The sequence below is a fragment of the Micrasema longulum genome, unplaced genomic scaffold (genome assembly GCF_059751315.1).
Source record: "Micrasema longulum isolate JH-2025_06_02 unplaced genomic scaffold, ASM5975131v1 h1tg000386l, whole genome shotgun sequence".
Classification (NCBI taxonomy): domain Eukaryota; kingdom Metazoa; phylum Arthropoda; class Insecta; order Trichoptera; family Brachycentridae; genus Micrasema; species Micrasema longulum.
Window position 1 is genome coordinate 185,018 of NW_028277587.1, and position 15,382 is coordinate 200,399.

The following is a 15,382-nucleotide window of genomic DNA, read 5'->3' on the forward strand; positions in this document are numbered from 1 at the left end:
AAAAAGCTGACAACATTGCAAGAGATTATAGACACAATTTGTGTTATTCAAAATATATCCTATTTTGAAAATTCAAAATATATAGTTTTCTTTGCAAATTGTTTGTACTTCTTTTCCTAAAAACATTGGCAGATGTCAACACCTAAAATCTGCATCTGTGGATGTCTACAAAGTCACACCGTTACATCCCCAGTATGTATGTATATCCTTTTTTTTCCAGAAAATGAGTTTATTCCATGCAAAATGCTCCCCTGCATAAAACATGTTTTTTTTTTAAAACTTTTAATCATTGCAACAGATAGTAAAGCATTTTGGAGATGGTAGTATGAAAGTCTAAGCTTTTAGATAGCTTATGATCTGTAAACGCCTAGACTTCCCATATTCTCTTCACAAAAATGTTTTTCTTCTCTGTTGCAAAAAATTTCAATCTTGATTACTCCCTGGGGAGTGGAATCCAGCCTTGCCATACTCAAAATATTGTTTATTAAAAAAAAAACTACTTGATTTGATATTTTCAAATTTTATTTTCTGTTCGTTTCATTCCAATATCTCTCAGCTATGTACACATTTTGTAAATCGTACTATCGGTATTTAAAAATAAATTATCAATCAGTTCATTTAGAATGATAATCTCATTTACATGTTTTCAGGAAAGGGTTGAAATAAAAGATGAATTTAGATATGATTTAAGTAACGGGGTTTATTATATGTTCAACTCTTAAATAGAAGTATTTATTGAAAAGAAAATATGTTTTGTCGTCACAAAGGTAGTAAATGAATGTAGAAGTATAAGTATAAAAAACCATATGAAAATCTTTCAAAACGTGGAAATGAAAACCAGTTTTTCAAGAATACAGAAAAAAAAGAAATCTTTATGTATATACAATATTAAGCACTTCACACATTAGTATCAATGATACTTTTAGTATTTTACATACAGTAGTTTCTTCCATATAACATAAAAGCCGTCATAGACAAGGGCTGGGATTTAGTTGCTTTTTTCTATTTAAAATGACTAGTTGGTAAAAGTGACAATTAACTTGCAAAACTAAAATTTACTATCATAATATATATTGTTATTTAACACAATTTTTTTGTCATATTCATATTATGTAATGGACATAAGGTTTGAGAAAAATTCTCAATTTAAATTTTATTATGTACAAACATAATTTTATTAAGAGTAAATAAAAAATGTTGGTCACCATATATTTTGAAAATTCTTTCCTTTTTTTTTCTGAATTGAATTTTGAGTTATGTTCACTTAAATCCCATAAAAAAATATAAGGAGTACCCTGATAAAGACAATAAATATGTAAATCTCCATAGATAGATTAAAAAAAAAAAAAAAATTACAGTAATTCCACACAACTACGGTTCAAACTGCCCCGCGCTTAAGAAATCCGATGACTGAAATATAAACAACTTCTAGTGAGAGTTGAGCTATTAAGTAAAAGAGCATAGATGTTATATTATTGTTGTGGTGTGGGAATACATTTTTCCTGTCTTTTCTATATCAACTGCCAGTGTGAGATTAAGTGCTTACCCAATTTCTTAAGCTTTAAACTTTCTTGACCACTTGTTATCACAACATGCTGTTCTGTTTTCTTGTTGGTGTATGTTGCAGGTAATTTTTTGTTTTCATACATTTATTAAATACTTTTACTAAAAAACTTGCTATTTCATTGTTATTTTAAAAATAATAAAAAATCACACTTCAAGTTCAACTATGGTCCAATCATTTACTTCAAATTCTAGCAAGGAAGACAAAAGCGATTGATATTCCTTGACTTCAGAATCTTCGTTGAACTTTCCAGACATCGAAAAGAGCATCGAAGATAAATCAAATTCCCGAATGATGGTTACCTCCCTGCAAAAGAGGATTTGTAGTAATTTGTACGAGAGAGAATATTGGCTTGGGCAAGTTACGAAAGTGGAGAATAATGGGGCTTATATAAAATGTATGGCAACTTATGGGTGTGGCCAGATACAGAAGATTTATTTTTTTATTCTATCCATAAGTAAGTCAAAGTAGAAAAGCACCAAATAGGAGCTTTTCCAAGTGTTTAATCTGAAGGGCATACATATATAATTAACCCAAAAAATACATCAATTGGTGATTTATCTGAGAATGTTTGATTTTGAAGAAATAATATATTTGCCTTGATCTTGATTGATTTTTTTATGTAGACTTAATATAATTTCAATAGTGTTAATTTCTTAGTGTTAAAATTACTAAAAAAATACTTTTTATGTATAGAATCTGCGTTTCATTTTTTAAATTATAGACTACCCTATAAATATAGTTGTAAAACAGTCCACCAATTATTGGTTCTTTATCGATTTATTAAGGAAAATGTATTATAAAAAATCTTTTGAAAAGCTTTATGCTGCAATAAAATCTCTAAAAAGTAGCCTACTTTTGGACCATAGTTGTGTGAAATTACGGTATTGATTAATTGTATACTTTGATCTGAATTTTTTCATAATAATTTGAACATCTTATTTATTGTATCTCAAAACACAAATATATGATGCGAAAAATATACCACAGTGAATAAAAAAAATAATCTAAACTGCGTAGTTCAAAAAATATTGTATTGAAATACAGTATTTTTCAATACGTAGGTACAGTATTTACATAAATTATAATTTTTTCTAAATCTGCATACATATATATCATAAGACAAATTTAATGAAAAATCTTATACTAAAAAACAAAACATTGAGTCAAATTTAATTTGATATTATGATTGTACATAAGTTTTTGTTTCGATTGAACTTTTTAAACGAAAGTTACAAAAAAGTGTGAGAAAATAAACAGATTTTATAGTAAAAAATCATTTTCATTGTAGATAAAGATAACCATATATGTATAATAAATATTCAGTCACACAAATTTTGCTACAAAATGAATAAGGTCATCTAGTTCACAACGCACCAGATGTGCCAACTCAAAGTGACAATATTCAAGATAAAGTATAGTTATAAATGTGCCGGGAGAAGTAGAGCGCGGTTTGGACCCTTAATATTCAAGACAAAAATTGGTGCTATAAAGTAGTAAAATTTAGTGATTACAATTTTTACAAGTATCAGATTCAAATATTATCGAAAATATTTTCTTTATTTATTCAACCTTAACTACAGAAGTAATGGAGAATATTTCTCACGCCTATAACATAAGATATTTGGTCGCAGAACTTCTCGCAACTAAGTCACAGCGTAGGAGGCAAATTCTTTGACTTAGAAATGAGATGTTCCTTATGCCGACATTTAGGTACATTTACTTATCATAAGGCATTTTGTCTTTCTTTCTAGAACATTATTGATTTAATACTCTAAAATCTCTTAGATATATCGTATCAAGACATTTTCCTGCCGCTTACTTTGATGGGAAAGGAATTTACATTGCCATTTGGCATTTAGCGGAAAATTCATACTTTATGTAACTAAATTATATCGATTGGAATGTTGAGATTGTGAGCGGGAAAAGCACACCTCAAAAGTATTTGCAATATATACGCTATGATAGAATATTAAACTATGTTACATTTATTTAGCTTTAAGTATTTTATAAGGCTTCGATGATACACAGTTAAATGTGAGAGACAGATAAATATTAAGCTACCAAAATGATTATCTAAGTGCATAAATACATGCTGGCTATTATTAAAAGGAAATGTCCCGGTGCTGGCAGCAGCTACACATTTGTCTACAAAACTGTGAATCTACAACTTCTATATTGCATATTTTTGATATTTTATCGGAATATTTCTACAATGTGCAAACCCACAAGTCGTAAAAAAATCAAAGATGCATTATTTAAAATGAATGATTAGATTAGTACATAGAATTCAGCACCTGTGCATCAAAGTTACTAGAGAATATTATTTTAGGTAGGCATATTATGTATGTAGAATGTATACTTGTAGGTAATACAAGATTATAGATAAATTACGTAAAAGAAAAAACATACCATGTAATTTACATTAATAATTAACATTTTCAAAACATGATAAGCTCTGGTACACTATATAAAACATATCAACATTGAATCTAAACTTCACATATTTTACATTTTCTTTCTTAAATTAATTATTGCATAATCTTTCAGAGAGAATACCCGCAAGCAATCAAATACACATTAGAAGTACATGCATAACTGGTTAGTAAATACATTATCAGGTTTATCTATAATCGAACAAGCAGCAACCTCTACTGTGTCATTCAAAATTATTCAATATTCAGAGAGCGTACATAATATATATACAAATTTAGACTGTATAAACAATAATATGACCACTAAATAAAATAAAAATGTGAGATGTTAAAAAAAAAAGTTTCCTTAACAAGAAAAATGACAAAGCGCAGAAATAATATACATATGTAGGTAGTGATGAAATGGTGGAAAAATTCCTTATTGACTTAGTAATTTGATGTCACCCTTCTTGCGAACTTTTGGTGCATTGTTTTTTATTTGCATATCTTGTAGTATGCAACTATGTTCACACTTGTTCCAAAACACATAAGTCCAATAACCGTTATTAAGGATAATATTATCAATGTTCTTCATCACGCAAAATTAATTTATTAGTTATCGGCTACAATTTTTTTTTTTTTACTTTATGCCTTAAACGATTTAACACTGAAGAGTTATCCCTGAACTATGTATTCCCGATAATTAGCAATAATTATAAATTATTATTAGCAATATCGGGAATACATAGTTATGGAGAAAACACGGACATTCTTTTAATTCTAGATTTGATTCCCACAATATTTCATGATTTCTACCGACAACTTCCATCTGCTAATGCACCAAATCAATATCTCGATCTTATTGATGCTGATGAAATAAAGTTAAGTTGGCAATTCCCAGTTCAATTATGACTGCCAGAGTAGTTTTGTCAATACTTTCCATACTTTGAAATGTTTAAGATATATAAATTACCATTTAAACTGAATAAATACCAATCATATACATTTTTTCAAATTTTTAAAACATCTAGTAAGATGTTTTCATTGTTGTGCCAAAACACACAAGTCACATCTTTTATTTTCATTTTGTTTGTTCAGTTACGCATAAGTCAAAAGTTTTCATGATTTACATTATTTTTACAAATATTGCATAGTCATACGAATCAGCGACGCCTTGAATAAAACATAACAAAAAATATGTTATACATTTCTTGAAAAAAAAAATACACGAGACCCAAAAAAACTGTCACCTGAAAAGTGAGGCATTTTGACTTGTGTGACTGTTCTCCCCACCCATAAATATGATTATATTGTATGTATTTTAACAGTATAAGTACTACAGTCACATTCACAGAACTTTTAATTAGGGTAGGCAGTTGGAACGATAAAATCTTACATATTAAACAATAAATTATGTTAAGTTACCAGACAATTTCTTTCCCACAAGTGTCACGAATCACACTATGTTGTGTCGTTGGCTGTATTCGATGTTGAAATTACCTCCACTTAAATCAAAGTAACCGTTGTTTTTCCAAACTGCTTTAATTTTAGAGAATAAAATACAAGGTGAAAGATTTCTTGTTTTTGTTAATTTATTACATATTAGCTCAAAGGTGCTTTAATTTAATTAAGGTATTTATTTGCTGGAGGAGAGTAATTATAATTATATATCCTCTATTTTTAAACCATTAAAAATTTATCATTTTCTATCAATTCTCTTTTGTAGTGAGTTTAGTGAAATATGATGGCTTACAATCTCATGTAGCAAAGTATCGCTTGAAATGTGTCATATGGTTGAAAATTTGCCTGAAAAAAGAACGAGTAGTTCTAGTTTTACATTACAAGTGAAAAATCTACAAGGGCTTCCTTTACTGCCTAATAAAACTCGAGTTTGAATATGAACCTAGTCTTATTATATTCATTACCATGAAAACCTTTTCTCTTAAGTAAAATTTATTTGTCGGTACTCAAAAGAGTTGTTTTCTTTGACAGATATGATAACAAATTTAATTTATCAGAACTAAAAAGAAAGAAATCTGAAAGAAAGGCTCGAAAAAATTACTCAATCTCTTATATGTATTTATAAAATGATAGCTCATATATTTTCAAAATACTGTTTTTATTATTGCACCCATACTAAACATTCTTTAGATGTTTAATAGGTCTGAATAAGTTTTAAAAATAAATATAAACTACCTACAGCTTGCAGCAATAAAACTACGCTAAATGATTTTATAAATCAATTATTTTTAAGATCAATACATATGATAATAACAATTTGATCACAAATACAAATTATTCCATAAATGCCTACTTATTTTTTGGAAAGTTTCGACATAAAGTAAACATGTTTGCATTAAAATATCTGCCCCACAACTAGTTAAAAATGTTATTGCAGTTATTTATATACAAAGGTATAGTTGTGATTGTCAGATGCTTAATGAATATAATTGAAAGATATTTATTTACAAGTTTTAATTATATCTACACAAACTTGAAAAAGAAAGAAAAAACCACTACACATACACCAACACGACAAAATAGATCTGATATACATAAACTACACATTTAAACTACATACGCTTTAATGAAAAATATAGACTTTTTGACATTACTTTAATATATTACAATATCAATATAAAAAATGACATAAAAATCTTAAATGCAGAAAATAAATGTTTGAATTTTCATCTTAAAAGGTGTGTTATTAGTTATGGAAAAATATTACACTGTTTTTTCTTTCAGAAAATACTTTAAATTTATTTCGGAAACTAAATTTATTAGTACGGTGTTTTTATACATTAACTATAGTAATTCTACTAATAAAAAAATTATCACACTGCAGTCACTTTGAAATGCAAAAGAAAAATGAAAGCAATGGCATGCCGAATAATGCATATCATCACCAGGCGGTAATATCTGTTGTGGCATTGACAAAAGATTTCTGAAGAAACTTGTCAAAATTTTGAGAAGTACTGACATTGATATTGTATTTCATTAATAACTCAATAAATACTGTTTCAATCATTGACCCTTTCATACCCAAATCCGGCAGATATGAAAAATGTATTGTATTCTGTGTATATGGAATTCTTTGAAATCTTTTGGTATTTTTTTTTCATCATTTTTTATATTTTAGAAATGATTTTTAACATTAATTTTTAATGAACACAGGTCTCAAACTGATAATAAATTGACGAAGTTCATGAAATAGGAATAAAAAAGATGTAAGTAATGTTTATCCGAACAAATTAGTTTTATTTTTGTGAAATACATATGTATATTTAAAACGCATCATTTAGAAGGACTACAGGAATTCACTCCATACAAACGAACCAGCCAAAAGCCATCTGTTAAATTAAAAACAAACTTTTCTGTGTATTGACAAACATCAACATGATGTCGCCGGCAATATCTGTTAAGTGAGCTGTATTTTTTAAAAGTATTTTTAATCTCTGATTAACATTACACAATTTTGTTTTAACAAAATATACAATACGGTCTCGCTAATCCAGACCCCCACTTATTCCGGACAAATGGTGCCGTAGCGTTTGCGGGGGAGGCGGGACATAAGCAAAATAGTATTAGCCATTTTTAAGAGAACTACTAGCAGCATTCCTACATGTTTATTATTCACTATTGTTTATATTGTCGAGGTTGTCTTTTGATAATTAAAGAAATTTCCAAAGTTAAACATTTATTTAAAAAAAATCATGTATACTTTTTCTTATAACCAGGGTATGGATTCTGGGAAGTTAAAATTTATCTTCAATTTTATCTAGAAAGTAAAATTAAGTTTTCTGTATGAAAAATAGAATGTGTTTACAATTTTTTTTCTAAACATGTTCAATTACTAGTTACCGACGAAGATACTTTGAATTTTTATACAAATATACACACTTTCGTACATAAATATCGATATTAGTTTATACCGTCTTAGTATATACCGATGACGATAGTCGTTCATAATCGCGGCCCAGTTAGTTGCTTCAACAATTTTTTGAGTAAGCTAAATGTTTGCAGAGTGTGTAAAGTGGCCACTTAAACCAGCCCAATGACAAGTGGTCATAAGCCCTGTAAATGCCTAGACTTCCATATTCCCTTCTCAAGAAATGTTTTCCCTCTCTATTGCAACAAATTTAGATTGAAACAACTCCCTAGGGAGGGAATCTAACCTGTCTGCAAAAATTTAAACATATATGTTTCATTACCATTAAAATATTGCAGAACACAATCCTGGCGCCTTGGTAAACCGCCAAGGTTCTGTTTTTTGCACTTACATATTTTTTCAAAATAAAATTAAATAGTTTTTCTTTTTGTTATCAATAAAACAATGAACGGGGTTGTGGTCCCGTGGTTAGTGTCGCGGACTCACAAATCAGAGGTCCGAGGTTTGCAGCGTTCGCACCCCGCTCTACCACAACTTGGTTCCCATTTTTTAATATTAAGTTACAACTTGTTGAAAATGGCCCCAAAATTGAAATGTTTTTTTTTAAATAAATAAATAAAAACAAATGTGTAAAATAAATCCATTATAAAAGGTACATTGTTTTATTAATCTGAACAATTTCAAAAATGTTACTTATCAGAACAACTCAACTAATGATAAGCAGAAATAAAAAGAGATGTATTTAGGGATTACCAGTGATGAAAAAAAATGAAAAAGCAAACTCGCTGCTTTTCAACTTAGATAAGTACGGGGAGTAAATAAATCTTAAATTTTGTATGAATGAATAAACACTTGGGCTGAAAGGGTTTAATACAAAAACTGCTATTAATGAAAAGCTGTTTTAAAATTCACATACCAAAATATTACTATCACAGCGGCGATATTATAAGCGTTCTATACTGGGAGTGCATTTTACAAGCGTGCTTTTGATAGTGCATATTATAAGCGTGCTTCTAAAAAAATACAATTTGCCATGCATAAATCTACTAAAATTACTTAAAGAAAATGGACCATTACGGCCGCTTCAAAACTATGACAATATTCTCACAGCATTGTCTTTCTTATACCGCACATGAATGTGGGCTTTACCTAAAATTACACTTACATTTAATTTATTATTAATAGATACATTTGCTTAGTTTAATTTAGATCCCTTTGGAGATATTCAATAAATAAATCTTATGTACATATATATGTTATTTAAATTAATTTACAGTATCTCCGTTAAAGAAAGGGGAATTATTAAAATTAACAGATTCTCAATTATTTTAAACCTAATTTCGTTGCTGATTTATTCTTCAGCTTATCAGATATTAATTATGAGTTACTCATTATTTTATGTCTTAATCTATTATTTTTATTGAACCTAATTATATCAGTGAACAATATTATAATATATTCATAATGAGTAGAAGGTACAGAACTTTTAAAATGTTTCGTTTACATATTTAAATTTATTATAGTAGTAATATATCATTGATATCGGGGTAACCTTAAAAATATCACTCTTCTGAGTACATCTTTTTATAAGATAATAAAATTAATGATGATGAGATCGCCACACGGCTGCAGTAGCCAGATAAGTTCATACAACAGTCTCTAAGTCTTCAGAGGCCACTTGAAAATTTTCTTGACCTAAAAATAATGAAAAATGTCTTTAGACAGACTGAAGAAAATAAATTTTAGTGTGAGGAATAGGGTTCTATCTCATTCACATAAAATAATGAAATTTGACATTATAATTTTTTTTTTTGCATGTTTATGCAAAATTAATGGACCAACTATGCTGAATGATATTTTGGCACTACAAAATCAAAATGTTTCCGATTCTGATCCATAAGATGTATATAAAACTGATGACGTAAAAATAAATAGACATGTTATATATATGAATACAATGGCATTTCATTATTTCATCATGATCAGACTTTATGCTATATAGAAATATGCTGTTTTCACATTTTTAAGTGCTGTTTTCACAATTTGCACATAGAATAGAAACATTGACAGCCAGTATCATAACTATGGTATTGAGTTACACAACTAAGGAAATATGTATATATCTTTTTCACATTAATGTATACATGTCCATCGCGTTTCACTATTTCTTTATTTTGTATTGTTTGAGGGCAATGCAATATAAGCTAAAACATGAGATTCAGATACTATGGGAGATTACTCCCACATTAGTGTCTGTTATATATATCTGTATAATGCGGGCTGTAGCCAGACTTGTAATCAGGGCATGGCTCAAAAAATGTTCAGGCAGGCTGAATAAATTATTTTTTTATGTACATAATAAAAGTATTATAATCATCTGTTACATGAAGATAAGTTGATCAGTCTTACGCTTCAAGTGACATTCCACCACGCTTTTTACCAATATTTCAATGGTATTTCCAGAGATAAATGTGTAACGTCTGTATTTAGAGCATTCCGCAAGTTTGATTTATCTTTAACCAAAAAACCCAAATCCTTGAGCTAGGGGAAGGAGACCCCCAAGAGAAAACCAAAATGATAGCCTTACCAGAGATCTAGAATACGAAAGGATAATTTAGTGTTTAAAACAAGAAAAGTCGGAATGATCCCGATTAAACGACTTCAGAAACGGAATAAAGATATGATTTTAAACTCAAACGGAATATAGATAAGATCTCTTTACAAACCAGCTGCACTATGATTCCGATAGCTGGGTAGAGTGCAGCGGGATGTGGACGCTATTGGCATGAGGGACATGCCAGGAAGAGTACAAGCCAGGATAGAGAAAGATGGCGACAAATGTGGGAGGAGGCCGAGGCCCAGAGCGGGCTGAAGATCCAAAGATGATGATAATTCTCTCACTTTACGTACTCTACACAACTTACTCTCTAAGTAGGCAGCTAGGTGTTGATCATTGGCCAGAAGCGCCAGGTGCCTGGGAGTGTGTCCTCGGAGATCCTGACGGAGGGGGGAAGCTCCTCCTGCCACCAGAAGACAGCACACAGCGCGGCGCTTGTGTGCTGCCGCCTTGTGTAGCGCAGTTTGGCCTCTGAAATTGAATAAATTAGATACAGACAAAGTAACACAATTATAGATGTGAACGCCTAAGTCAGTGGTTCTTAACTGGTGCATGGCAAAAAAATATATAAAACCAAAATAGTGAAATGCAAAAAAGTCCTTAGCAAAATTATGAAAACCGAAGAAAGATCTAATGTAATTTCGATTTTTCCTAATCCATCGCACTCGTTTTCTGTTGGCCTCACTGGAGCCACTTGTCACCCCCTAAAATACTAGCCATTTGTAAAAGTAATATGTTAAAATATCCATAGAGTTATATTGTATGTATTTTTAAAGATCATGTGATGATTGATATTGAAAATTTTGATTTTTTCCTTTACATTATTTAAAACCAAAATATTTCAATCCTTGATATGTCTTATTTAAAGTATCTTTACTTTTTTTTTATTATGGATAAACAAAATACAAAAATATTTTATATAAAAAAACTGTGATTTGTAAAATATTTTTTTAATAATAATAAAAAAATCTTTATTACCCATAATATTTATTTACCGTGTGATAATTACAAAAGAATAAAACAAAGATATACACGATAAAATCGCAAACTTATTGCCGTTAGTAATTTCTAACATTCTGACGAAAAACAAATAAAAAACATATTCTTACCTTTTAATAACTGTTACAAAAAAAATTTTCTTCATTATTATTTCCATTATTTTTAAATACTAACTAAAAACTTTTAAATACTTTTTTTACTTTGATTTTAATTTTTCAACAACTTCCATTTATGTTTTTTTTTTCCTTTTCTTTTTTCTACTTATTATATTAGATTAAAAATAATTTATTGATAACCTTAGATAAAATTATAATATAATACGGAAACTTCACTGGTCCATTGGAGTTAAGTCTAACTGTGTAAAATATAACACTATGTAACCGTACAGTATGTTTCCTGAATAAAAGAAAATAAAAAATAATAATTATCAAAATTTAATTTTTAAAAATAATTAAAAAGTTCAAAGTTATGGTATCTAATCCTTACATTAAACACATTAGTGTAAATTTACTATGTAGCATCTATCAAATATACTTTGAATGCACTTTAACTTTATTGGAACACTTTTGTACTTATGTTACATCTATATATTTTATACCACTTACTTATCATTATCCTGCATGTTAAGAATTGCTGTTGGTGCACAAGCTATGAGATACTTTACAATATCTTTGTGTCCATATCTTGCCCCAATATGGAGCGCTGTCTGTCCTGTGGCATCTATGGATAGCAGAGAGTACCCGGATGAATGCAACTCTTTCAACTGAAAATTAAATCATTTTAAATTCATGACATCTCTTGATTTACATATGTTGTAAGTATATAATATCGACCCTGTCTAGGTTAAAGTAACTAGTTGACAAACGCAATTGCGACTTTCTCTACCATATTGAATTTAAAGAATTTAAAAAATATATTTGACATTGTTTTTTTAAAAAATAATATAGTGGATGAGGGAACTCGAGTTGGTCGGTGTGTTCGCCTACCGTGCTTGAGGTCCCGGATTCAATTCCTAAGAAGGTCGAAATAAAATACATTTTTATACAAGGTGAATACCATTGACATATAAATACATAGACGCGCTAGGGCGCTCTATAGGTAGAGTAAAATATTTTAAAAAGTAGTGACACGAACGATACTCAAAATAGTATTTATTTTTTTTCCATTATAAAAAAAGATTAATAATAAAAGTAATGTGACCTCACTGGGGTTACCCGTGCCGAGGACACTTAACAATATATCTAAAATAAATATTTTTACATGTGAGAATAAACAAAGAAGACGTTAAAAATCAACATTAGTTTTTGGTGGATTCCCATCAGATTATTTCCTAAAATTCCTTATAATTTCGACCCATTTATTTCTTTTCGTTGGATTTTGGGGGATGCAAAAACAATATTAACTCACGTTTACTATATTTTAAAAACGCATTCCTATCAGTGCACCCCTGTAACTAAGAAGGAATTCGCAATTGTGCCGCTAGATGTAGTTTGACGTTTACAAAAAATAATATTTATATTGAAATATTAATTGATTTAAGCTTTGTTAATCACTCATGAACAAATATTTACCAATAAAAAGTTACACAATTCTTTTTACAATCTTTCCGAAAGGTTTTTACACGCTTTCATGACAAAAAACAGACATTTTGGTTTCGATTCTAAACGTCACGCCTGGCTAGCGGTCGAAGAATGATTGAATACGTATTTGGCAAGAGTTAAGTGTCAATAATTTTTGAGGGATCAGGGGCATGTCTATGTGTATTAATATGTCAATGGTGAATATCGAAACATTTCATTGTCCTTGGACAGGCATCTGAAGCATCTTGAGAACCAAAATACATTGTGTTTGGTTTACCAATACACTACTTGGTGCCGATAGAGAAATGGTGTTGATGGAAGGTACTATGTGATTTTGGGCAAAATAAATCGAAATTATGTTTGTCAGTCAGACTTTCCTAAAGACGATAAAATATTTTGTAGTAAAAAGAAAGTTCTAAAATAATGAAAATAAGAAATATGTTAGATAAATTTAAAATTAGTTTGTATTTCATAATTTTAGTTTAATATAATATTTACAAAACAGATAAATGCTGTAATTAGATTTGAGAAGAGTGATAAATAGAGAAAGTTATGTACTGTTTATTATACCATTTTTAAATCTCCAATTTTTGCCGCTTTTAAAACAGCATCCGTGGTCTTTTCCAAAAGTGATCTGAAAATAATTCATCTTTGTAAAAACATAACTTTATTGGTTTTCAGATCAAATATTTTGGATGTGTAGATGTGAAAATATTTTTAAAACACAACCTTTCAATTGGTAATCGAACAATAGCTTTGAAAAAAACAAGTTCAAAAGATACTAGGCTACTTCAGTTTTTATATAGAAAAGAAAATATGTTTTATGTATATATATCATAAAATGTTTTTATACTTGTACCTTCGTTGACAGCAGATAAATTATTGTTGTAAAGACATTGTGAAAAGTTATGAACACAAAAGCGAAAATGACTATGTAAGTAGAGAATGGTTTAAATTTTGAAATAGACAAATCATGGAGAGGCCAAGTAATGATTAACACAGTTAAGCAGAATTTGCATGCAAAACAATGATTATAATTTATTGGAAGCAAAAACAGCAGAAGTCTGTAAATTGATTGTTGTATTGTATGAAAAAATTCACTTTAAAAGTTGTCAATAAATGTTTTATTTCAATACTTCACAAAAATTGCCAAAATAAACATGCAATGGCAACAAATACATAATTATGTACCCACCTTTATTATTAGTTGTCATCACACATAACTACAAAAACAATGCTAGGCAGATATTTTTTGTTGAGAACATAATAGGTGGTAAAAGTGCACAAAAATAATAAGAATATTTTTTTATGTATCTTAAAAAAACATTTTTTTTAAAGTACTTTCAGGTTGTAATGTACATACAGTAATATATTTTAAAAATATAATATACATTTTTTAAATGTAATATGCATTAGCAAAAATTGTAATACAATTGGTTTTGAAAACATTTACTATCATTATAAAACTTAAATACATATTTATTTCCATTTTCCAATGCATGTGATATTTTTTAATAAAAAATAAATACCCGAGTTCTTATGATTAATCGAAATATTTCAATTTTGGGGCCATTTTATTTTACTCATAAATAACTGTGATAGAAAATGTAAAACAAGTTGTGTTAGAGCGGGATTCGAATCTCAGACCTCCTGTTTAAGAGTCTGCGACCCGTCACAATTCTTCCCATAGTGTCAAAAAGAGCGCGGAAAAGAAGTACTTACAATGATGACTGTGTACTGATTCAAGCAAAATTTATCTCCGCACCATTTCATATCACGCTTATCAACAAAAACAATCGAATGCACTATATATATTCAGTAAAAATTTGTTGAAGGCCGAATTGTAATCTCACCTATATCCAAAAACGTTTTGCTCAAATCCAAATAACCTTTCATGAACGCTGCATGCAACCAAGCAACATAAGGGTGCAATCAATTCTAGAACAGTGTTATGCTCGAAGCGGAATAAATGAGAGTGCTGTGGAACTATATGTGCGCAATCCGGTTACTATATCTGCAGCATTGTGAATTGTCAGTGATCAGAACTGTAAGGATATTGTCAAATTTGTAGTTAGAAAAACAAATAAAAATACAAACATGCATTGTTGGAGTGTACAGTTAAATTTTTCTGGTTCAGTAAATGAGTAATTTTGATTATATAACTAAGAGAATTTAGTTATAATATAATCAAAAAATTCCATTAAATTTAAACTTCAAATAGTATAAATTTTTAGTAGGTGTGTGCTTGTCGCTTCAATCATTATAAAAATCAACTATTTTAACGAGTACCAGCTGTCTGTTAAAAATTCTACGGCAGTG

At 29.2% G+C, this 15,382-nt stretch overlaps 1 protein-coding gene across 4 annotated transcripts in view; it reads right to left on the bottom strand.

The window, feature by feature from the left end:
- Positions 1-8,285: 8,285 nt before the first annotated feature.
- rdgA (retinal degeneration A) overlaps positions 8,286-15,382 on the bottom strand; it is a 281,671-nt gene continuing 274,574 nt past the window's right edge. For 3 of the 4 annotated variants that reach the window (XM_088225784.1, XM_088225782.1, XM_088225783.1), the window contains exons 15-18: positions 13,634-13,697; positions 12,089-12,246; positions 10,792-10,955; positions 8,286-9,562 (exon numbers count right to left, since the gene is read on the bottom strand). In XM_088225784.1, the coding sequence (XP_088081910.1) occupies positions 9,513-9,562; positions 10,792-10,955; positions 12,089-12,246; positions 13,634-13,697 (436 nt within the window). In that variant the 3' untranslated portion in view covers positions 8,286-9,512. Of the gene's footprint in view, positions 9,563-10,791; positions 10,956-12,088; positions 12,247-13,633; positions 13,698-14,969; positions 15,109-15,382 lie in introns of those variants that run through there. The other variant, XM_088225785.1, reaches the window with a different exon arrangement.